The 23,671-nt window shown below is 40.6% G+C and overlaps 1 protein-coding gene and 1 long non-coding RNA gene across 2 annotated transcripts in view; one reads left to right on the top strand and one right to left on the bottom strand.

Annotated features, from left to right (window-relative positions):
• LOC128884986 (uncharacterized) overlaps positions 1–23,671 on the top strand; it is a 52,204-nt gene that overhangs the window by 23,414 nt on the left and 5,119 nt on the right. The window contains exons 2-9 of the mRNA XM_054138715.1: positions 19,194–19,551; positions 19,684–19,968; positions 20,131–20,404; positions 21,669–21,873; positions 21,996–22,180; positions 22,468–22,663; positions 22,857–23,069; positions 23,314–23,544. Coding sequence (XP_053994690.1) covers positions 19,194–19,551; positions 19,684–19,968; positions 20,131–20,404; positions 21,669–21,873; positions 21,996–22,180; positions 22,468–22,663; positions 22,857–23,069; positions 23,314–23,544 — 1,947 coding nt within the window. The remainder of the gene's footprint in view (positions 1–19,193; positions 19,552–19,683; positions 19,969–20,130; positions 20,405–21,668; positions 21,874–21,995; positions 22,181–22,467; positions 22,664–22,856; positions 23,070–23,313; positions 23,545–23,671) is intronic.
• LOC128884988 (uncharacterized) lies at positions 15,363–17,301 on the bottom strand. The gene is made up of 3 exons (XR_008459521.1): positions 17,187–17,301; positions 16,917–17,020; positions 15,363–16,726 (listed from the first exon to the last, which is right to left on the bottom strand). It is a non-coding gene; the product is annotated as an uncharacterized LOC128884988 (long non-coding RNA).

The following is a 23,671-nucleotide window of genomic DNA, read 5'->3' as shown; positions in this document are numbered from 1 at the left end:
ACACAAAATGCAAAAAGTGATTCGATTTGGATGACACTTGGTATCTAGGGGTTTTTGGGGGCGCTAATTCCAAATCTGAATTCAGAACTTAGAAATTCAAAATGGCGGCTGCAATATAGCAACACAAAATGCGAAAAGTGACTGGATTCAAGTGATAAAAATTTCACTTTATTATAATTGTAAAGCATAAATTATACGACTTGTGTATAAAATTCACTAGACAATACATTCATAACACGTTTTAAATATCAAATGTGACATTTTAAGCATTAACACATTACGACATCAAGGAGTTTTACTTTTCTATGTATAATGCAATATGCATGAGAAGGGCTTAACTCCAACAAGGATGTGAAACTGAAACCACGATGTAATTTAATTAAAATCGAGGGATATTTTCTATTGCGAACGGGATACTGAGGCTAATCTGTAATCGCACGTCCGGTGTCATTTAATCCCACAGATTTCCGTTTGGCTATCGCGTAGCGGGATACCCAATAGGTTAAAAGTGAAAAGCTCTTGAGGCGAAAGTTTGCGTACAGTGAACTTCAGAATTTCCATCATTAGTCAAAGTCTCAACCACACTATCCCATTTGTCCTCCATACAAATCGTGTTAATTCTTCTGTATATTGAAAGCTTCTTACCTCAGGAAAACCTAGAAGAGAGTGTCGTTGAATCCACTAGTTACAATACCATAGAAATATGATTAAAGACCAAATTAATCTGATGACTCATAATTTAGTAAAAATGATTCCATATTAGAGACCATTTCTCTTTTAATGCATAATTAAGAAGTGAAACGTTAAATTACATTTAATAATATAAAGGACCATCATTATCACATTGTCTATGAAGCGTAATGCCTCGATTGGATCGAGTTTGCGTAAAAAAAAATTAACACAATCTCTTTCAATAATATTTCTTTCTTAAATGTGAAATAATTCTTCTTCTTAAGATACTTGCTTTTAAATAGATGGTTTTCCAATGATAATTATGGATATCGTAGTTGGATTCCAGGAGTCCTTCTAAGTGTTGAATCTGACGGCTAGTGACAGAGTCTTTATAGGATTAATAATGTTTCCAATCTTCATAGAGTGATCCAGCTTTACGATTCTGTCGGCAATAGAGCGGAGAATTTTACCGTCGATTAAACAACGAAACTGGACGACTAGTGGGGCACGGAGGCAATATCGCTCGCGAAAAGAAAGCGGCAGGGTAATAAGCCGACAATGGGATGGATGGATTACGCAAGACGGTAGCCACGTTCTTGCTATTCGTGGAATGCTCGAACAACTCCCGCGGATTGCTCCTCTAGTAATGATAATAGCTGTCGCGTGGCAATCGAAACGGGATTGGTCAATTATGCCTCGAAGCCGAGACCTTCGACGAAGATTCGAATTGAATGCGTTCTAGAAATAACTGGTGGAACTAAGTATGTCTTATTACGATTGATACTAGCTCTTTACGTTCCGAGGATATTATTAACACGATTGATTAGCAACTTTATGGTTCTTTTCATGGAGAACTAAGTATTTCTGTTCTGAGAAATATACAGATGCTTAGAATTTATATTTTATTTCAAAAAAAAAATTATCAAAACTTCTTTAGTTTAAAAATTCCCCTGTAATTAAAGAACAGAAGAATGAAAGCAGTCCTTTTTACTTGAAAAAAATGAAGGAAATTTTTCTTTAATTTAAACAAATTTAAGAAATGTGAACAATGAGTCTCATGGTAATTCTTACTTGGCAATCGCAGCCCGTCGACGATGGTTTCCACAACGTAAAAGATTCACCAGAGTGGGAGGACAACGAGTGAAACTTCTTTTATCGCAAGGAACTACGCGTCTAGTCCCTCTAGGCATATCGCGTTCGTGTTTTTTTTTTTATCGTTACGCGGTGCATGGCTCACCACTTTCTTCTCTTGCGCGTGAATACGCCGAACAAGAACATTCCACGCTCCGCGTTCACAAGCTGAGACGAAACAAGAGGGAAATCACCATCCGCGGATGGAATGCCAGGTGATAATGCTAGGTTTGGATGATAATGATCATCGATGCAGATGTATGCGCGTACGGTACGAGTTAATTGCCCTCTCGATGCACCGATATACAGTTTCCTGTTCGTTAATTGCATCCGTTTGTTTGATCAATATTGAGATTCACCTGTCGAGCTCATTACTTTCTCGGCTGCTGGTGAATGGAACAGAGAAGTGTATTAGTTCAAGTTTGATCCTTTTCGATTGAATTTTTCTAGGATCTGAGTTGTCCTGCAGGACTCGAAGAGACTCGAAGAGACCCAATTTCTCGTGATATATTCGAGCAACCGCAGAAGACACTCGAGGCACGACATTTTTAATTTACGCCTTCGAATATACAAAAAAAAAAGAAGTATCACGACCACATTCTTTTGGTACAAAGGAAAGTTATGCGAAAGCGTAGCCAGGAGCGTCGGTTCGCAGGATACTAGTGCTCGCGTTTGATCCTGAAGCGATTAGCCTTTCGCTCGCAGATTGAATGTCAAGTTTCCGACACGACGTGGAACATGATTCTCTTTGTATGCCGACGTGTAACGAGTCAACGGAACAGCGTTGGCTCAGCGGGGAATTAGTATGCCTTTCAGGGTAGGCTTGACGAGCAGCACGCTCCGTTGATGACCGGCCAGCACGAATATTTTGGTCAATGACGTTACGTGGGCAGCGTGCGTGAACTTCCCGGGCGCGTGGCCATCTTCTTGCGAGGAAAGTACCGAGGCCCGTTGGAAGTCTTATTTTCTTTTCGGTCACGCGTCCCTGATGTACGTAAAGATTCGCGTGAACTCGCGTGACCGGTGCCATATTTTAAGCTGAATCACCGCCGACCACGTGAGCGGAAGGACCTCGATGTACAGATCGAAACCGGTTCGAATTTGTGGAGGACGATAGGCATGAACCGGGTATGAAGTCGAGGTATAAATCAAATTAACGGCTTGAATTTTGAACGGTGAATTTTTATTGGTCATTGTTCGTAAGCTAATATGGACATCTTGAGTATTCAAAATATACTGAATGCACAACGTTCCTTGACTCTTTAAAGTTAGGTAGGTTGCGTTGTGCTGAAAAAAAATTTACTTGGTCTTTGAAAATCATTATATTGTGTTGTACGAATGTAACTTTGCACTCTTTTAGAATGGTGGATTTTTATTATAAAATAGATCAAAACAGACAATACTATGAACTAACGCTAAAAGTACAATCAGTGTAAAAGAGTTAAAAGAGTATATGAAAAATTATATCGTTATATATAATTTATTTTATTCTATTTCATTCAAAGAGATTTAATTTTTATACAAAAATTGAAGTCTTCGCGATTACCAATTTCTCCAATGACCAGCAAACTCCAGCCTACGAACTGACAGACCAGAGTTTGATGAAGTGTTGCAAATTGATTGCAATTTCTGAAATTGTGATGCATTGCACTTTCATCTAAAGAGTGCTCGAAGGAGTTATCTATGATTAATTCCTCTGAACGAATGCGGCGTTCGTTTCAAATTGCTGCAGCTATTCTCTGCATTTATTAATAACAAGGGTACCGTTAAAGGTTGAGCATTGCGAGATGAAGGGGACCCACTGCAACTGGATTATAAAGGTTAAGGGGACCAGGGAACATTGCTTTATGTTAATATAAGGAACATTCTCTCAGCTGTAGGTTGACCTGCTATTTTCAAATTTTTATTTTATCGACTCTGTATTTTCTATAAAAAAATTGTTCATTCATGTGATGTTCCAAGTACCTTAAATTTTTATCGCTAAACTATAGATCATGAATATTCAAGGATTTTTATCAAATTCAACCGTGCGAACTATTAGAATTATTAAATAATAATTTCGTGAAAATTTCTTGTCATACTTTCCTCGTTGTTCGAAATTGTAGATAAGATTTTTGCCCATCTAAACGGTACGTGTGGTGCGTTGTATCGTGAATTGTCTTTTGAAAACCCACGGACGCCTTTCACGTGGCCTCGATCTTTGCACGCCAGGAAGAACATCCAGTGAAAACAAGTTCCTTTCGGTGATCAAAACGTCCGGCGTATCTTCCTTCTGTTTTTGCGAACGATTATCTCGCCTTGATCGCACGAAACGCGTCCCATGAGAGATGAAATCGCGCGTATGCGCTTTCCTGGCGCCGCTACTGGCCATAAAATTTATCTATCGACGGATACAAGGTTTCATTGGCTATAAGTCCTCGCATTAGCACCGATTAATACATTGAGCGCCGCAGGTGATCCATAATGGATTTATTCAGGATAGCTAGTAGCCATTTATTACGAGATTCAGTTTTTTTTAATTGTGCAACTTCGTCATTTATTCTAATGTTAAGATGAATTGTACCAGTCGTTCTGAAACTATGGTTTGTGGAATCTTGGTATCTGACTCTTTCGATGACCAAAAATTAAACTATTACTGTTAGTCCTTGTCACTAACTTAATTTTTCTTTTTGTTTCAGGTAAGTTACGAAAACCTATCATAGACGAATCGACAGCTAATTTCCAAAGAAATTTCTTCCCACAGGTATTTATTAAAATCACTCTTTACTAACAGAGAACTATTAGGCTTTCAGATCTGAATTTTTTCTTTAGTATGGAAAAAGTAAAAGAAAAAAAATCCTAATAGTGTAGTTTTATAAGTCTAGTCCTAAACGATAACGTCGGTAATTTTTAAATTTTGTTTCCTTAATAGTGAGCGCCAGGTTTGAAAGGGTTAATTGCTCGTTATGGACAGAGAACGGAGGAAATAGAAACTCCGTTTTTGTTTGACGTTTCAATGATTAACGATTCATTGGTAAACCATCTGACTCGCCCTTTGTCCAGCAGCTAGGATTGCTGAACCATCTAACGGGGCTATTGGCATATGATAAATAAATAATTCATGGGTACTTGCAATCCCCGCGGAGGTTCAATTAATTCCACTTGAATTATTCGTATTCCTTCGCGCGGAAATTACCAAAATCGCCGACGTCAACTGTTCCATTAGTGGCATGTGATTCCTGCATTAATTGCAGAGTTTAGATTCCTGTGGAAATCGAGGAGCACCAATGGAGCAAAAGCATCGAAAGTTTGGGCTCGGCATTGGACCGGATTTTAATTAAATCTCCGCGGTGTTTCATTAGCTATACAAAACATGGGGCTTAATTAGCTTAATTGCCGTGGCTGAAAGATTCGCTGTATTCGGACGTGTCCCTATAAAAAGGTTACCGACCCCTGATTTCTTTGTCCTAGTTCAGACACGGCGGAAACCGCGTGGTCCTATTTACATTGTTTATTTATTTTTATTATTTACTTCCCATCGCCCACTCTCCGTTGTTCTCGGATATCTTAAACTGGCAGCGTTCACATGAAACGTTCTCGCATAGTTCGATGGAAACTTAGCGAGCGAACGACAACAGGAAGCTCTGTTAACCCATGATACACTACCTGAAAAACAGGACAGAAGGGAAATATGTAGTTAGAATGAGAAAGTAGTAAAGTAAATGACGTAATAATGTATTTGTTTACATTATAAGTTCAAATTAATGCATTGATGTGATAATGCGAAATGTGCTAATTTCAACTGTACGACGGGAAAATCGATTCTCGACGGTTGCGTACGAGGGTATCTCTTTAAATGGGAGTTAAGCAACAGGCCAGCTGGTCTTCGGTCGTGGTCCTTGTGCACTTGACATTGGTAAAACCAGTAGGCCATCGTTCGTGCACGCACGAAACTAGTTCGACTGCTTTCCTGCCGGTCGTTGACTGTCGAATGCCATCTTTTATCGGCAAATGTCCGCTGGCGTGTTTCCCCAAGGCCAACCGTGAAGATCGAGGCTCCTCTGGAATTAATCGCGTTCTTCGCGTGTTTCGAAAGTGTGACATAACACGATGTTGTGTGCTACACCACCGAGTAAATTGAGGAATATAGTGGTAAAACAAGTGCTGCAGAAGCAACGACGCGTCATTAATCCTCTATGAGCCGAATTTTGTTTCTGCAGATAGCTTGCAAGTCATTTACTTTGATATCTTAGGTACTGCTGTTATCAGAGATATTATATAATTAAGATTTTTACGTCATCTTGTGGAAAAACTAAAATTATTTAGTAATATGTCGATGAATTAGCATGTGACCTGAAAGTTATACAGGCCCATACAGGATTAAAAAAATTCTTCTAGTTTCAACATAAATCATCCCCAAATAAACAGAAAACGTAAAACATATGCAATGTGTTTCTTTTAAATAGAAATATAGTAAAGGAAGGACCTATAACACTGAAACAAGGATAACATGAGTACTTGAAACTTCCGAGGTTATAAATTACATGCGATTTCAAGATCTGCATATAATAAGGAAGGTAATATGTAAGAAACAATGGAGAGTTCGGAAAAATTATTACACGTAAGATCGTAACAGGAACTCCGTTGGAATCCTTGGACAGGATCAACAGGATACCGTCTGCTCGCCTCGGTAACCTAATGCGTCCAGTGAACGTGGGAGGTCATTGTAACGGTGAAAACATTGTGGGCGCATGTACATTGTGGTGGATCGCATCCATCACGATCTTAGCAACGCTGGATCACTCTCTATTTCCGTAGAGCGAGGCAGCTGTTCCATGATCCGTGGTCTAAAACTGTGTCACGCTTTCTGCATCACTACTTGTTCAGCACGCAACCAATCAGACTCGAACGAAACCGATTCCAGCCTGATTCGTTACTCGTGCAAACCGATCGTGATAATGGTACAGGCCTTCCGCTTCTATTGAGAGAGTTCGATGCAGAGCGCCGAGGCACAGGCTGCCTCTAAATGTGGTCAAACTTCAAGCAAGTTTTACAATTATAATTTTAATTATTATCTATTGAGTATGGAATCAAAGGTGGTTCAACTCTTATCAAACGATGTAATTTTTACATCCAAAACCTTCGGTTTTCTAATTTTCCTCTTCTAAAATAAATGAAAATATATGTGAAGAAGATGTTCCACAAAATAATGTATAAGTGAAGTCTGAATCCTAATTTTTACATCCAAAACTCTAAAACTCTTCTAAAAATAATGAAACTAAGTATGAAGAAGAAGTTCCATAAAATAATCTAAAAGTGAATATAAATAAATTTAGAAAAAATGATGGATTTATTTTTATAGTAGTTCCTTTAAAATTCTTGCTTAACATAATATTGCTACCCGAATAATGACGTTCCAATGGCAATAATAAATATTACATTATTTGAACAGTGACTCCGCTAGTTTCTGTACTACATGGAATTGTACAACTGGCGCACAATTTCCAGCAAATTGAAAGTTAATAAAAAGGAACAGCGGCCGTGATGTAACGGTGTCTTTCTTCTACCTTCCAGTTTCACTTTAGCAAACGGTAGTAGGCGATGCCTGCGTTTTTCAGTGTATTATCAAGGTCCGCGACGCGTGAGAAATCGCGTCTAAACGGAAACCAGACACACAATTATAACTGAGAAAGCTTTGTCCACTCGTCGACCGCTTTTCCTGTGGAAATAATAGGGAACGTTACGTGGGCGTGATATGTATGTTTTAAATTCCCCTGATTTTTCATTTATCTCGGTGGATGATTATTCGCGCAACACTCTCTCCGCTGGATTCCTGACTTTCTATTCGATAAGGATAAATGGGTTTTAAGCGATTCCACATTAAGACGTTGCTGTTGCAGGAAATCTAAATGCAGTGAACGTTCGAACGCATGAATAGTCTAAGTCGAGTTTTAGACAGTCCTTGAACCATTGGTATTTGGTAAAAAGGTTACGGTAAACTTTAGAAACATTTTGAGTAGGCTGTAACGTTACACATTGCACTGTTTGGTGATATGGAAATGAAAATGTCATAAGTTCAATCGATGTTTGTAAGAGTAAAAGTTGTATCATTTCTGGTTCACTTTATGATTCCTATATGGGCAGTTTGTTATGAAATCGGAGCAAGTATTTTTATCTTTTGATCGAATAACGTTGATAAAATTATAGGATGATTTTTGTGATAGCAGACACGCAAACGTATCAGGTGCTTGAAACATAGAAACATTCCGTGACAAATATTTTTTTATTGGCCAAACGTGGATTCTGCTAGGATAACAAGAATCATTTTCATGTTTCACCATCTTTCTACTTTTTCGAAAATTTTCTATCACTGATAGTGAGTGTCCACTATTAAGTAATTATATTGCAAATAAGTTAGGTTGCTGTAAAAGTACATTGCTGCAAAATATAGTGTTCGAAAATCTAGCCACATTACTGCATTGGTAGGGTTAATAAGACGATTTCTACCGTGTCTTGTTACTACATAAATTAAGTGGTGAAATTAGACTGCTATGTAATCCACAACAGCATCCTGTGTTATTTTAAAATTTATAACCGTGTCTTGCAACTTTCAAACGTTCCATGTAGAAGTTTACTCGAAACGATGGCGAATTAATCGCAGTAATCGTGCGTGAAATTATGACAAATATTTATTACATCGGTCGTGCACTTAAAAAGACGAGTGCCAGAGATAACGCGCGACGATAGAGTTTAATTACGCATGAATGAAAATTTAATTGACGCTTTCTCAACGAAAGAGTCGAGAGTATCTCTAACTTCGATCTACAACCGACAGTTGAAATTAATCGCTCTTGACTGCAATAATAAAACAAATGAAGGATCGACCTAGATATATTTAGAATAATTAATAATGAAACACATGTTTAAGAATATTTAACAATTATTATAGCTATCAAATAAATACTGGAAATTCCGCCATTCAATTTGCTTTTTATTAGAATCGAATTGCACCATTCCACGCCGAGTTATGTCACTTCAAAGTTTCCTAGTTAATAGACACTTAAATAAGAGTATATAAGTAGCCATATGTAAATTCCAAGAAATAATAGTAAACACTGTAGTAGTAATTCTTGGAAGGAAAACCCCTCTAAGATTTTTACAAGAGATGCATTTATTGTACCTATCGAGCAATTTTGATGAAATTTGGTATCCAGGGGTTTTTGCGGTTGCTGATTCTAAATCTGAACTCGTAAGCATTAACACATTACAATATCAAGTGAAACTGACTTGAAGCATGCCACGGGTGATAAATAAAATATTCGAGAACACGCATAAACACACGTAGCGAGATTACCGGCATGGAACCATCGAATTTTGTTGGTTACATCAGGATTCGTTAAGTTTCACTGTACTCCAAACGACGACAAGGGAAATCGTTGGACCACGCTGGGAGATTTAATAACAACATTTATAGCTTCGAGCAGCAGCAATATTCTCCAAGAGGAACCAGTTTCGTCTAGCCTAAACGCGAGACACCGTCGGATGTTCGTCAATTAATTTCAACGAGCGAAACGTGTTGTCGGGGTGTAGAGCGATTTCAGGCCGCGGAGAAAGTCGAAAACTTTTTCACCGCTTTGTAGTCGGTGGAACCATGCTGGGCGTTGCAAGAGAAAATAAAAGAAAGAAGATAACCAGTCGTAGGTGGAGTCGTAATTTCATGGAGATATTGCTAACAAAAGCATTCCCCTTCGTTCATTTGTCTGACTTGCAACGCTGTCATTTTATTTCATGCATGAGAATTACAAAACTGAAATACAGATTTGAACCTTTAAGGAGTTAATAGGTCAAAGGAAGCGCGGTCTCAAACGTTAGTGGCACGATTATAACGACATAATCGGCCGTGAAATTCACCGCAAACGGGCACGCGCGCATTTCCGGCGTCGCATCGGCCAGTACAAGCCTTTCACTTGTATCAGCCGCCGCAGCGAGACGTTAATTTAAGCGGCGTGTGATTGCCTCATTTAAGTCTTGGATTTATTACGAGGACGTCGGCCGTTTAGGCTCGTGTACCGTTCCGCGAATGTCTTCTCCGAAGACAATCTGGCAGAGGATTCTTCAAAGTCAGTTAAAAAAGAAAAAAGACAATGAATTATGTTGGTGGAACGGTTGTCCTTTCGGAATTCTTGATAAGTAAAATATTCGTACATTATTCATTTTGATTTTTCACAAATGATGGTTTCCTGTATGGACATAGTATAATAGCCCTGCAGGTTCAACTATACATTCTTCAGTTCGAGTACTAATTAACTCACGAAGGTATAAATATTCACCATATAATTTCATTTCTGTATGATAAAATAAAATTTATGGGATTCACGAGAGTTGGCGGAATGTAACCAACTCTAGGCAAAGTTCGGGCCTAGCATGTAATAAGGAATTGAAAGTGCTATAAGCCTAATAAACCCTAATAAAAGCAGTTTCTGCGAAGTCTGCTAATTACATTTTTAGAGATTTGTGGATAATGTTTCCGTGCATGAACTTGTAATAGCCCTGGAAACCTGGAAACTCAGCCACAGATTTTCCACTTACCAGAACATTAATTACGCATAAATATTCATGAAATAATTTCTATTCCTGGGGATAAAATAAAAACTCATGCTGTAGAGAGTTTATAAGCACCTGCCTACGCAAGGGAGGTATTATCGTGCCATGGAAAAAACGAAAGTAGGATAGTGGATGATAAATGAATATCACTTCTCGTTTACCGCTAAAAACTAAAGCACACTGAACGAAGGTGACGAATGGCACCATTGGTTAAACCAACAGATCTACGCCGTGATGAATGTCGGCGTATAAATCACGCGAATCGTTTCATGCGAATAGAGAGAAACGAAGAGCTTAGCAGTTTAGTAGAATTTAGTTGAGATTCAGATTTTATGAAATAACGTGCATAGAAATTTAAACGTAATTCAGTGACCAGAAAGCTCCCGTTTGACTGGACCGTTATTACATTCATTAGCGCAATCGAAGCGGCGTTATGTGGCATCATCATCCGTGAAGCCTCGAACACCCGTTGCACCTTCCCTTCACCTTCTGGCATCAGACGCTCTTCTCGCTGTTTGCACAATACTTGCCTCTGCACAAGCGAGAAACGCTCGAGCGTTCCGTAAGATGAGACAAGGACAAGGACAAGGCCAAGTTCATTCGCGGATCATCGGACTTTCTATCTCGTGCACTGTCTGCAACACGCAGCATCATCGTTCTTGCAAGCATACCCGCGCGTAGGATGATCATTGCTATTGTTAATCGAAGTAATAGTCCAATGACTTTTTTTTATGAATACAATCTTTATTTTCTCCTGAAATAGATCACGAGCTATTTTCATAAATAACGTAGGATGTTCATTGCTATTATTGATAGAATTAATAGTCCAATGACTTTTTTTTTATGAATACAATCTTTATTTTCTCCTGAAATGGATCACAAGATAATTTCATAAATAACCGTTTCTCTTTCTTATTAATTTCCTCATCACGAGTGGGTATTTAAATTCCTCGTTAATCCCAGCACAACAGCTACCACGCTAATTTGCATAATTTATATAATATCATAACTTCTCGTCTTCTTAATCACTTTGGCATTTCGATTCCTCGTTCGCCGACAGAATGAACGAGGACGCGGGCTCACGATCAAGGCGCAAACATAGTAACGTGACTGGAGCCGATGCCATCATCCTGTTACGAGTGGACTTTTATTTGAACTTTACCTTTTGTTTGAACTTTAGAAAGACGAATCCCGATCCGTAATCTCACGACTCCCACGGCGCAAATACCTTTAACGACGTGTCTGCAGAACGAATCCGATCCGCGCTTCGTTAGCCCGGGACTTCTTCAATTATCGTTCTTGCACGTCGCTCGTTATGAAAGCATTCTGTAAACAGTGTTTTGTTCGACGGTGTCTTCCATGATCGCTCGTTTACGAACGAAACGAAAACGTAACGAGTTACGTCACGGGATAAATTAATTTAACCGTCTAATTGTGCGGGAAATAATTTTCGCGATCGTTATCCGCGTAAAATTGAAACGAAATCGTAATATTATCACGCAACACGTAGGATTCCGCTCTCACTTCCTCGTATACTCGTGATTACAGTCAGAAAATGTATCGTTGACCAAGCCATTGCGACGCGTGGAATTATCGTCTTAATTATAAAACAGTTTTCAGTCAATCATTCCTTTATTTACCTACCGATGCGGATAAGTCGGTAATTAATATTTCTATTTTCGAGTGAATCATTACTGTGATGTAGATAAGTAATTGATTTCGTACTACGAAACGTGCTATCGCGTGATCAGGGGCATTAATCATCTACATTTGAAATAACAGAACTCAACTCGGTGTCGAAAGAATTATCGTTAGTCCTTGAGCAAGATTTGTAGGATTTTAATTGTACCTTCCACTTTCTATGAACACCTGGTAATAGAGTGCAGGAATGCTTCGTGAAGACAAATTGCACGAAATATTTAAGGGAAAACAAAACGAAACTGTTTTTATGCTTAACATTTCGTTTATCTTCGTTACCTTTTGAAATATTTAATTAAATACATAGGTACTCCCACCTATGACATTGATAATATTTTCTACCCCTTGAACACGAACATCAATGGAAAAAAAATATGTCTCTGATATTCCTTAGGGTTTCACCTGTGTGCCAAGTTAAATCGAAATCAAAGATTGACAGTCAAGCGACGTTCCCCTAAAGTTTGCATGGAAGTTCTCTGAGGGTAAATAGATTTCCATTTCCAGCGTTGCAACAACCATTTTCCACACGTCCGTATTCTCGTCTCCATTCAAGTGGCAATCGAAAGTTCAATTGCATTCCGATGAAAGGACAAACTTCGACTCGTGACACGAGCAACGTCGAAGGCCTGACATTTAGTGATCCCGTTTTCTTCGTCCCAGTTCGGATGTTCGGTCTCTGTCGTTTCAAAGGATCCTCCTCCGCTCAGCGTGCGAAACTGATCGATCAGAGGTAACGTACCGAATAAAGCAAAAGAGCAAATCGTATGTGGCTATGGTTCAAGTACGACGAACGTGAATAATCGAGGCTCGAAGGATTCGATTGGCGCAAGGTGTGCCATTTTCACGATGTAGCTTCGTTTTATTTCACACAGAAAAATTCATATATGGCTTCTACGTTGAATTTGAAGAAAAAATTTGATTCCTTCGCAGTATTATATGCGATACAATATATGAGACACTTAAATTTAACATTTTTCAAAAGCTCCATAAAACAAACGGTGAGAAATGCCATGAAATATAAAAAGTTGTGACTATACCAAGTGCTTTGACTGAGTATAAAATTTAATGAAATAGTCAGAATAACACACTGTGCTCCCAAACCACAGGTGACGAATGGGCGAGAAGGTATCCTCGTCAGTGTGAGAAATTGCCTCGAATTGACTGGAAGCGACTCGAAAGGCGACAAAAAGCTGACAGAGTGAGACGTCAAGGTGGCGTGCGAGGCGTTTGATGTTCGCTGAATCGCCTGCCGGAAACTTAATGACGCGCTGCATTCAGCGAAGTACACATCATTATGCGCGACATTGCACGACTGACGTGCAGAGAGATGAGAGCGGAAGGTTAAAGAAAGCGTCACACCTCCTTGATTAACATCCCATAATTCGTCATTCTCGTGGTCCGAGTACTCTGAGTAGACATTTCTGATAAACGAAATGTCTGAGTAGACAACGTGCAATTATTTGCTTTCTGTGTCAGCGATACGTCCTGGGACATAAAATATTTCCCCTTTCACGGATGAAAAGAAAGCCTGACTTTTTACCGACATCATAATTGCTTCTTGCGCAAGGCACTTTAGATTGGTTAATAACGGCAAGTTGTAAATGGCATGTTTGGCAAATGAGAAGGGACAGCATTTTATTCGAGTAAAAAGTGACGAATAAACACTCGATACATTTACTAGACTGAATAATGTGTTCGCTCAAGATTTGGCGTGTTTTTGCGACACCTCAACAAAATTCTTTATAAAAGTAGGAATGTGTTCCAAGGCCAACTCGTGACAATGAGGATCGCCCGCTAAGTGAAGACATTTGTTAGACGATTGTTACTAACTCATGCAATTATTATAGAATTATACAGCAGGGAAATGACGGTAAAGTAACCCATCATTAGTTCTCTCGGTTACTTCAAGTCCTACGCAACGCATAAGTGCTCAGTCTACATCCCATTTCAGACATTCTTGAAGAGCTGACAGTCGATGTAATAGAAGATCTAAGAAAATCTAGCTAGTAAGAACTATAGCTAGTCTTGTTGACAATTCTTCGTGAATCCAAATCGTAGCTCATCGAAGACAGGACACAGTTCCGTCTTTCCGTGTGTTCATCCGTCACCCCGTATGAAATCATATCTTCGCGTCAACGAAGGTGACGTCTCCCCCTACCAGGTCGATGAAATTGCTCGTCTCCTTGCACAGGCCGCATTGTTTGCACGGGCCATGTCGTAGAACTGGGTTGGCACGACATTGCCTCACCGTACTGTCATCATAAAGAGCATCCGCGTGACGGTTTTCATTCGCGACGTAGGTGGACTCTCTAGCTTGGCCCACGTCGGTTCGACTTTGGGTTATGTAAAGCTAGATTTTCCCCGTGGTCGCGGGTTACGTAAAACTATGAAAAATTACATAATGGAACGCGATACGATAGGACGACGGATGATGACACATCGACTGGAGATCTGTCGTTGGAAGTAAAGCGCAAAAATACAGTGAAAGTCGTCGTTCCCGTGACAAGTCGTTCGACCGTTTCTAACTGCGCGTTATTAAACGCAGAACTGGAAGAGCACCACGCGATCCGACGTTTCCTCCACGCCCTATCCGACTATTTTGCCAACTTCTTCTGGCATTCCTGTCTCTGTCCCAATCCGGATCCAAGGATCATATATTTTTTACACGGATTGTTCACTTTTTCTACTTTTACCCTTCCTATATGTAAATGAAAATAATAATTGAGGTTTAAATAAATTTCTGTTGAAAATAAATAAGAACAGATTCAACCGCCAAAACTAATTTTTACCAAGCAGTAATAAATGTTAGATTTGAAGGAACAAAAATCCGTGGGAAAAGGTCGCAAGATCGTGTGTCTGAAAACGTTTCCTTCTTCTAGTCACACACACTTTCTGTCTGCGGTTGACGTTTCTGGGAACTACCGGCGAACATAGAGATACAAGCGCCCGTATCATTTTCTTTATCTTATTAGATAATAGTAGCAACACTTGTTGCAATGAGATATAATATCAGAGAGTAGAAGGCGAAAGTGTATGATTAATATCCTTAGATCGAATCTCTGATGGACTTTTCAAGCATTTTGGCAGGTCTTTGGGATGCCTTTGCTCTCGGAAAGCATCCCAGGTATATAATAATTGTAATAATAAATCACATTGCGATACAAAGAAAAAAAGACAGATGGTTATTTAAATCTATTTTATTTTAGCTCCAAACAGAGCAGACACATCGTGGAAAACCGCACAATATAGGATAATCATTGAATGTTACGTTCTTTGTTAGCCATGGCCTGCGTTTCTCGCGATCCAGAACCGCTCGATTTCCTTAGGCGGCTTTAAAATCAGCGAAACCGAGCGGACAATCACGCCGCCATTGGAATCGCCTGTTCCGATCGTATCGAAGAGCCCACGATCCGCGAGAGAAACTTCTTTAACGATCCAACGATCAGCTAGTATTTTTCGCGGAAATGTTGCAAAACGCCTCGTCTCCAGGCGTCATTTGCATATACTTTCGAGAAATTTTAGTCATTCCAACGAATTTTACGTCAAGAGGGGTAACGAACGATGCAGTATAACATTTGTAAAATACTAGAACGTCTTGGAACTGATCCCCAGCCATATATTGTCTCCCCGATTCGTAAGTTGTAGTTCATTCGCATTCACTAGTCTCTATTCTATTAATACTCATGATATTGCGTGACGTTAATGAGCGTGTAAATTACTCTTCGTAGTGGAGCTTAACCTCTTCGTGCCCGCATATTGATTTTTTGAGTACTATTTTTGGATGCACATCAGTCTGTATTGTGTAAATTAGTATTGAAGGTAGTATTGAATTTTCTTTGTGACATATTCTCTTCAGAATGAATAGAATATATGAATATGATTATTGATTATACCTACACACTGTTTTAATAGTAATATCTGTAACAATGTTTCGAATCGAGAAATCTCCTGTAATTAATTTTCTTATGGATATTAGTGGCACTTTCTTGGAGCAGATGGTATCGCTTAATAAAATTAATCCTAGCTTGCCAAGCCTGTTATCTTGACAAATATGTCACCCTTAATAAGGGTTTATCAAGGACCTGTTGCATACTCTACGATCCATTTGCAATGTAAAAATAAAATTGCTACAGCCACTACGAATCAATTGGTTGTATTATTCACGTTTGATCTTCCACTCTACGTAGCAGCGAAAATATTAGTTCCACTGTTTCCCCTATATATTAAAACAAACATAAACAGTGGATAAAACGATCCACGCTACTCGCGCTCTCACGGAGTCGGAGGCTCGTTACAAAAGTTACGTTATGATTGAAAAGTGTAAAAGCTTCTCAAGCATGTTCGCGGCAGGAAAGCTCTCTAAGTATGGTTGTATAGAAAAAGAATTCGCATACCGAGCGTGCGGCATAATTCATCCGAGGGAAATTTTTACGTCACGATATACGTTCGGTGCAGGGTCGTAAATAATGCACGCCTATGCCAGTCTCAGACGAGGCCGACCGCCTGGCGTGCGACCGGATAGAATGGTGAATTACAATACTATAACCCTTTATGTACACTGTCCATAGTTGTGCAGGGTAGTTAAATATTGAAAAGCAATTCTTGCATCAGCCTGCTGGCTCGTCGCATCCGACACTCACACCTAGGCACAAAAATCAGCGTAATTGAAAACGCGATAGACTTACTGTAGAATGTACAGGGTGGACCAAAGGAGACCATTGTCTCTTAAAATCACATCGTTATCTAATATTCTAAAGGACAACCAAATTGGTAAGGCAGGAAATATGCACATGAATATAGAATTCATTCTGAAATAAATAAGAATGTAGTACCTTGAGTAAGTGGACCTGTGAAGGCTGACCAAAACGTCTGACCAAGAACGACCGTATCTCCTTCCTTTTTCACGCTATCATTTAACATTCAAATGCTTTCGAATCTACAAAAAAACAAAGAATTAGGAAGAAATATTCTACGTAATTAAACCAAAAATCTCCCCTCTCACAGTGCTTTGAATTTGCTCAATAATTAAATATCTTTCAAGCACACTATAATTATAAAATAATTTGTAATTAATTTTTATTACAAATAAATGAATATGTCACCTCAGAAAATGCACGAATCCCTACACTTTCTTGCCAACCTTGTATCGTTTTCCTCAAACGAGGTCATCGAGCCTCAGCATCCGAAGAAGTTTTCATCAATATTAAAAGTAACCGTTGCAACGTTTTAGTCGACGAATATGGCAAGACAGGTGCCACAAGATTTCTGAAATTCATCGGGAGAACGTTACCACAGATCAACATTCTCGTTCAGCGATCGTATGCGCAGTCGCGAGCGTATTTCTGGTTCGGAACGCTACGCAATCCGAAATTCCAGGGTGCTTGATTTTTTTACTGAACCCGTACTCTTGCGATTTTTGCGCGTCGAGAACCGGTTCGTGACCGATTCGTGCGCGGAAAATTCATCGACACATGCTCGTTTATTTGCATCAGAGGAAATCATTTTTCACTGGTCTACCGTAAGGCTCCGCAACGGGACACGATTTTCAAAGGTACACGAACGAAGTTAGCGAAGATTTTAGAAGATGCTAGAGTTAGGGATACAACAAAAAAATATTTGGAACTTCGAGAGCGATCTAGGAAACGATAAATTAAATTGAAATTTAAATAACTGTTAGTATTAAATACAGGTAAAATGAAGAAGAAAGTTTCTCGAATTCGAAAATTCGTCGAAAAAAGATGGAATACAAAAATATATAAATAACGATACGGACCAGTTCCATAATTGGCTTAACTGGCCACGGTTTCGAAGCATCGACGCGTAGTGAAAACTGCTCGCAGAAATAACTCGAGCATCGCAGTAATTAAGGGGAAAATACTGCAGGAGGAAATGTACGGAGTGCTGGTGCGACCATCAAATTACTTTGTTCGCGCGTTAGTTCCATTACCCTGCACATTTATAAACGCAACTGGCTGCCGTGATAATTAATGAATTAAACGGTGTTTATGATACCAATAATTACAGCGAGTAATAACAGAGACAAAGCTCAATTTCCAGCACGACAAATACCTCACATTTTATCATCTTCCCATGAAACTGCAATGAATAATTCTATTTATTATTATTTTTCGACTCTTGCACTGAACTCCTACAACCCTCTGTACTGCAAATAATTCGATACCAAATAAAAAGTTGTGAAAAATCGAGTAATATTTTGCTCGGCACTACCACCTTGATCCGAGCAATCGCATCACGTGAATTCGACCAATTTCTTCCAGTCGGTGAATCGCATTCTTTCGCATACTTTCATGGCAAAACGGGCGAGCATGCTCGAGATAAGTGAGCGTTTTTAGTTCGGCAAACGTGCTACGCGACTCGGTAGCGCGTTCCAACCGTGGACACTTTTCCTATTAAACCGAGAAGTAAACACGGATCGCGGGTTTTATGCGTCCCATAAAAAACGGTCGAAAACATTTCGAATTTCTTGCTCGTTTCTACTTTCTTTGGATACTCGTTTCAACGCGTTGAAGCGCTCGTACCCGCGGCGATCAATCTTCCATTGTATGCGTAACGTTTCTATCGTACGTGTAACGTTCGATGAATGATCGTAGTTGCATAATTTATGATCATCGAGTTCTCCAATACTAGATCATGCATTTTCGCGGGGTAAACAAGCGCAGTATATCTTCTGTCTGCATGTAATTGCCCAATTTTGCTGCACTATATTTTATAGTCACTCCGACGTGCTACTTCTTGTCTGTTGGTTTACGATGGTGCTAGGAACGTGTATAAACATCTCCGTTATGTATGATTTCCTTTCCACGTTGCGCGCTTTGTCAGGAGTTATGACATTTCTGTGTGATCTCGTAAAAGTACCACACGACAGTAGTACTTTTTTAACTTTTTTAACTCTTTTAACAGTAAACCTACCACGACCGGTCAAATGACCGTTTCCAAATATTTATTTACAGTTCTTATTGTTTATTATTACGGTTATTACAAGTGACTACTACTACTACTTACTACTTAAAACTTACTACTTAGTACTTATTAGTACTTAAAATAGAAAATTTCGTATCAGCTTAACAGTTTGCTGTTGTTGTTTACAGATGCAGCAGTCGACCAGACACCAGCGTCTTCTTTCTGGACTCCCACTCTCAAGACGGGGAACGTGTTCACCGACGACACGAACTTTTTCCCCTCGAGCCACGGCCTGGTTCAAACCCATCCGAATGCTAATGTATTCCGAAGCGGTTTCGGTGGGATTGATAACCTAGGCAGCAGAGGAGCGACTGTCAGACCACCGAGAATGAGACCTCTGGACTACAGCGAACGTGCCACCGCCGAATTGCGACGAAATCCTGCGCTTTCGTCGCCAGACGAGTGCGCCAGGGCCTGTCGCGAGAACGAACCTCCAAGGATATGCTACTATCACTTCACTCTTGAATATTACACCGTGCTCGGAGCGTAAGTACTTCCTTTTACCATTTCAATCTATTAATTCTCAAAATCTAATTCGTGCAACGAACGGCTCAATTAACGCAGTCCTTACAGTTCTTTACGACAACATTCATGACCATCGTTTCCTTCGACCCACAGAGCCTGTCAAATCTGCACCCCCAATGCAACGAACGTCGTCTGGAGCGACTGTCAGTGTGTCTTGGCTGACGGTGTGGAAAGAGGTATCCTGACAGTGAACAGAATGGTTCCAGGACCTAGCATTCAAGTCTGCCAGGGTGACAAGGTCGTGATCGATGTCGAGAACCACATCGAGGGAATGGAAGTAACCCTCCACTGGCACGGTATCTGGCAAAGAGGAACCCAGTACTACGACGGTGTGCCATTTGTCACGCAGTGTCCCATTCAAGAGGGTAGCACGTTCAGGTAATAAATCGCAATAACATTCTCCTAAAATTCAAATTGAAATAATAGAAATAAATCAATCGATCGTTTTCCCATAACTGCAATCTCGTTTGGTCTGAGCACGAATGCTTTACGACGTCGTCGAGATTATTCTAGACTCATCGTTAATCGTTCTACGTGCAGGTATCAATGGATGGCTTCGAACGAAGGCACACATTTCTGGCACGCTCACACCGGTCTGCAGAAAATAGACGGTCTTTATGGTAGCATCGTAGTACGTCAACCGCCTAGCAAGGACCCTAACAGCCATCTTTACGACTACGACTTGACTACTCACGTCGTTCTGCTCAGCGATTGGTTCCACGAGGTTGCGGCCGAACGTTTCCCTGGTCGTCTCGCTGTTAACACCGGACAGGCACCTGAAAGTGTCTTGATCAACGGAAAAGGACAATTTAGGGTATGAAATACGACGATGTTCCTCTAGTTTGTTTTTAGTTCTCTAATAAGGAGGATTTCTGTAGCCCACTCGCATGAACGTTTCTTTTTTTTTTTTTGCACAATGATGAGTCATATGTTGGAATACGTGGAACATTAGACGTAGGTACTCGACAATTCTGGGGACATTAGCAATTACAAGTTGCATGCATACGCGTGTTGTGGATGTTAAAATTCACCAGCGAGATTCCAGAGATGCAGATGCAAAACCTAGTAATTATTCGGTGCGCTGCATGGTACTCCTCTGGTTGCAAGAGAAAATTGTACATTCCCGAATGAAAAAGAAAACACACGAGAATTTCAATGTAGCATGTGCGTAGCACGAGTGCTGCTATTCATGTCTGTATAATTAGCAAACAACAGGCACCGCCTGACTGTTTTCGTGTAATATCTAAACAATTTTCTTGTATTTTAATTCTTCCTGGAGTAGCGCACTTCTTTCATAACATATAATTTTGTGATAGAGTATACAGGGTGTCCCAAAACTCGGGGAGGAGCCGGAAATGGGGGGTAGCTGAGACGATTCTAAACAACAATTTCCTTTGCAAAAATGTCGGATGGGGCTTCGTTAAGGAGATACTAAGCGAAAACCCCGACCAATCAGAGCGCGCGTAGACCGTTGGAGCGGCCGCGGTAGCGAAGGCTACGCGCTAGGTCGATGCTTCGATGCACGTCGAGTCACTTGTTCGCGTGCAAGCGCGGCCGCCAGTCCGTAGTCTACGCTACCGCGGCCGCTCCAACGGTCTACGCGCGCTCTGATTGGTCGGGGTTTTCGCTTAGTATCTCCTTAACGAAGCCCCATCCGACATTTTTGCAAAGGAAATTGTTGTTCAGAATCGTCTCAGCTACCCCCCATTTCCGGCTCCTCCCCGAGTTTTGGGACACCCTGTATATTCACGTTGACAAAGTTCTATCAGAGAATGATCGATAACTTCCTAGTTAGGATGAAGAAGGGTACCTATCTTAGATACCTATTTTAGAATACGTGCTCAGGACAATATAGCTGTCACAAAATTTCCCTTACTTTCTTAACTCTCGAGTGCCTACACCTAATGATTTACAATTTCTGTCTTTTACCTCAGCAATCATAAACCAGAGTCTGCGCCTCACCTTAACTTCCAATTACCTCCGATACCTCAGGTTCCAATTTCCCCAGTAATTATTCTCGAATTGCAACGCCAATAAACAATACGAGTTGACAAATATCGTGTTTCTGTTGCCCGTAGGATCCCAACACCGGTTTCATGACGAACACACCTCTGGAGGTCTTCACCATAACTCCCGGTCGTCGTTATCGTTTTCGAATGATCAATTCTTTCGGATCGGTCTGTCCAACTCAGATTACAATCGAAAGTCACACTCTAACCGTGATCGCCACGGACGGCGAGGTGGTGCAGCCAGTCAACGTGGACACCATCATCTCGTTCTCCGGTAAATCTTCGCCTCCTCGCCTAGTGATTTTTATTGCTCATTCAGCAGGAGGGAAAGCGCGAAATAAAAAGCGAACTTAATTATTCGTCGTAAAAGTGAAACGCTAACACCGTGATTTACAGGCGAACGATACGACTTCGTTTTAAACGCGGATCAACAGGTCGGAGCGTATTGGATTCAAGTCCGCGCGCTCGGCGAGTGCGGTATTCCCCGTGCGCAACAATTAGCCATAGTGCGTTACGCCCGCGGCCCGTACCAACCGGCTACCACGCCGCCAACTTACGACTTCGGACTTCCCCAGGGCGTCGTGAGTATTAACGCCATGCGAAGTGTTGTGAGATCTTTGCAGGCTTTGAGTCGAGTAGATGAAAGTTGGTATGAGTTGACGGAGATGTTGTGGAGTTTTCTAATTCTTATGATTTATAGAAATTGTATCTCTGAAAAGAAATTCCTTGTATCTGAACAATTTTGTACCTTCTTGAATACCATCTACAGGTTTTAAGTGCTAGCAATAGCTAACACGGAAGCCTATCGACACTTTTCCTTACCTACTCCAACGATGACACTTTTTCAACACAAAAATTTCACGTTTAGGTCTTGAATCCTCTGGACGCCATATGCGGCCGTCCTCGAGAGGACGCCGTTTGCGTGAACCAGTTGAAGAATGCCCGCCAGGTCGACCAAGGACTTCTCCAGCAGCGTCCAGACGTGAAAATATTCCTGCCATTCCGTTTCCTGTTCTACAGGCCAGAAGAAGTCTTCCAGCCGCAGACGTATAATCGATTCTTGGGTAAGAAACGGTGATTTCAAAATCTCGCCAACTTCGCTCGGAAACCGTCGCTCGGCTTTGTCAGAGCGCAGCATCTTTTTCTAACGTCTGGCGCAACCCAGGTCCCGTTGATCGCCGTTGAATCTGCTAAATCCGGAATTCAACGGTCCACGGAGTCCTATGAAAACGTCTGTCATTTCGCGTGTGATTCCAGTGGCACCGACCGGAGATCACGTAATTTCTCTCGTCGATGAAATCTCGTTCACGTTTCCGCCGGCGCCTCCGCTTTCGCAAATCGACGACATCCCGCCTGAACAGTTCTGCAACGGGGACAACAGGCCTGCCGACTGCGGTGCCAATTGCATGTGCACCCACCAGGTTGATATCCCGCACAACGCGGTCGTCGAAGTGGTCCTCGTCGACGAAGGTACGACTCATCTTCTATAATAGTCTGCATCTCTATAAATGAATAACACAAGTGTCATCATGTTTTCCAACGCATTGCTTTTACAATGCATTTTTATCAGAGTATGTAATTAATTTAATCGGATTTTGAGATGAAATGAATTTCTCATTATAATTAAATAAACTGCATCGCATAAATTTTCGAAGAAACAAAATTCGACACTCGGTTTTTCACATGATTCAACTCTGTCATTTAATTTCCGCAGTACAACAACCGAATTTGTCACATCCCTTCCATTTGCACGGCTACGCGTTCAACGTGATCGGTATCGGTCGCTCGCCCGACAAGAACGTGAAGAAGATTAATCTGAAGCACGCGCTGGATCTGGATAAGAGGGGTCTCCTCAATCGACAGTTCAATTTGCCACCCGGCAAGGACACCATCGCCGTCCCGAACAACGGCTACGTAATTTTCCGATTCCGCGCAGACAATCCAGGTAAGCGAAAAACCCATAGAAAAACGTTTTCCCTCTATCTTTCGAGAGTGTCCATGGAAAGCTTTTAATTAAAATTCTCAGAGGTCAGAGTACCATATACTGAAAAAATTATATTAAAATTCATTTT

Source organism: Hylaeus volcanicus, chromosome 2 (genome assembly GCF_026283585.1).
Source record: "Hylaeus volcanicus isolate JK05 chromosome 2, UHH_iyHylVolc1.0_haploid, whole genome shotgun sequence".
NCBI classification, from domain to species: Eukaryota; Metazoa; Arthropoda; class Insecta; order Hymenoptera; family Colletidae; genus Hylaeus; species Hylaeus volcanicus.
Note: the sequence above shows the minus strand (reverse complement) of the source record. Positions and strands in the feature narration are given on the sequence as shown.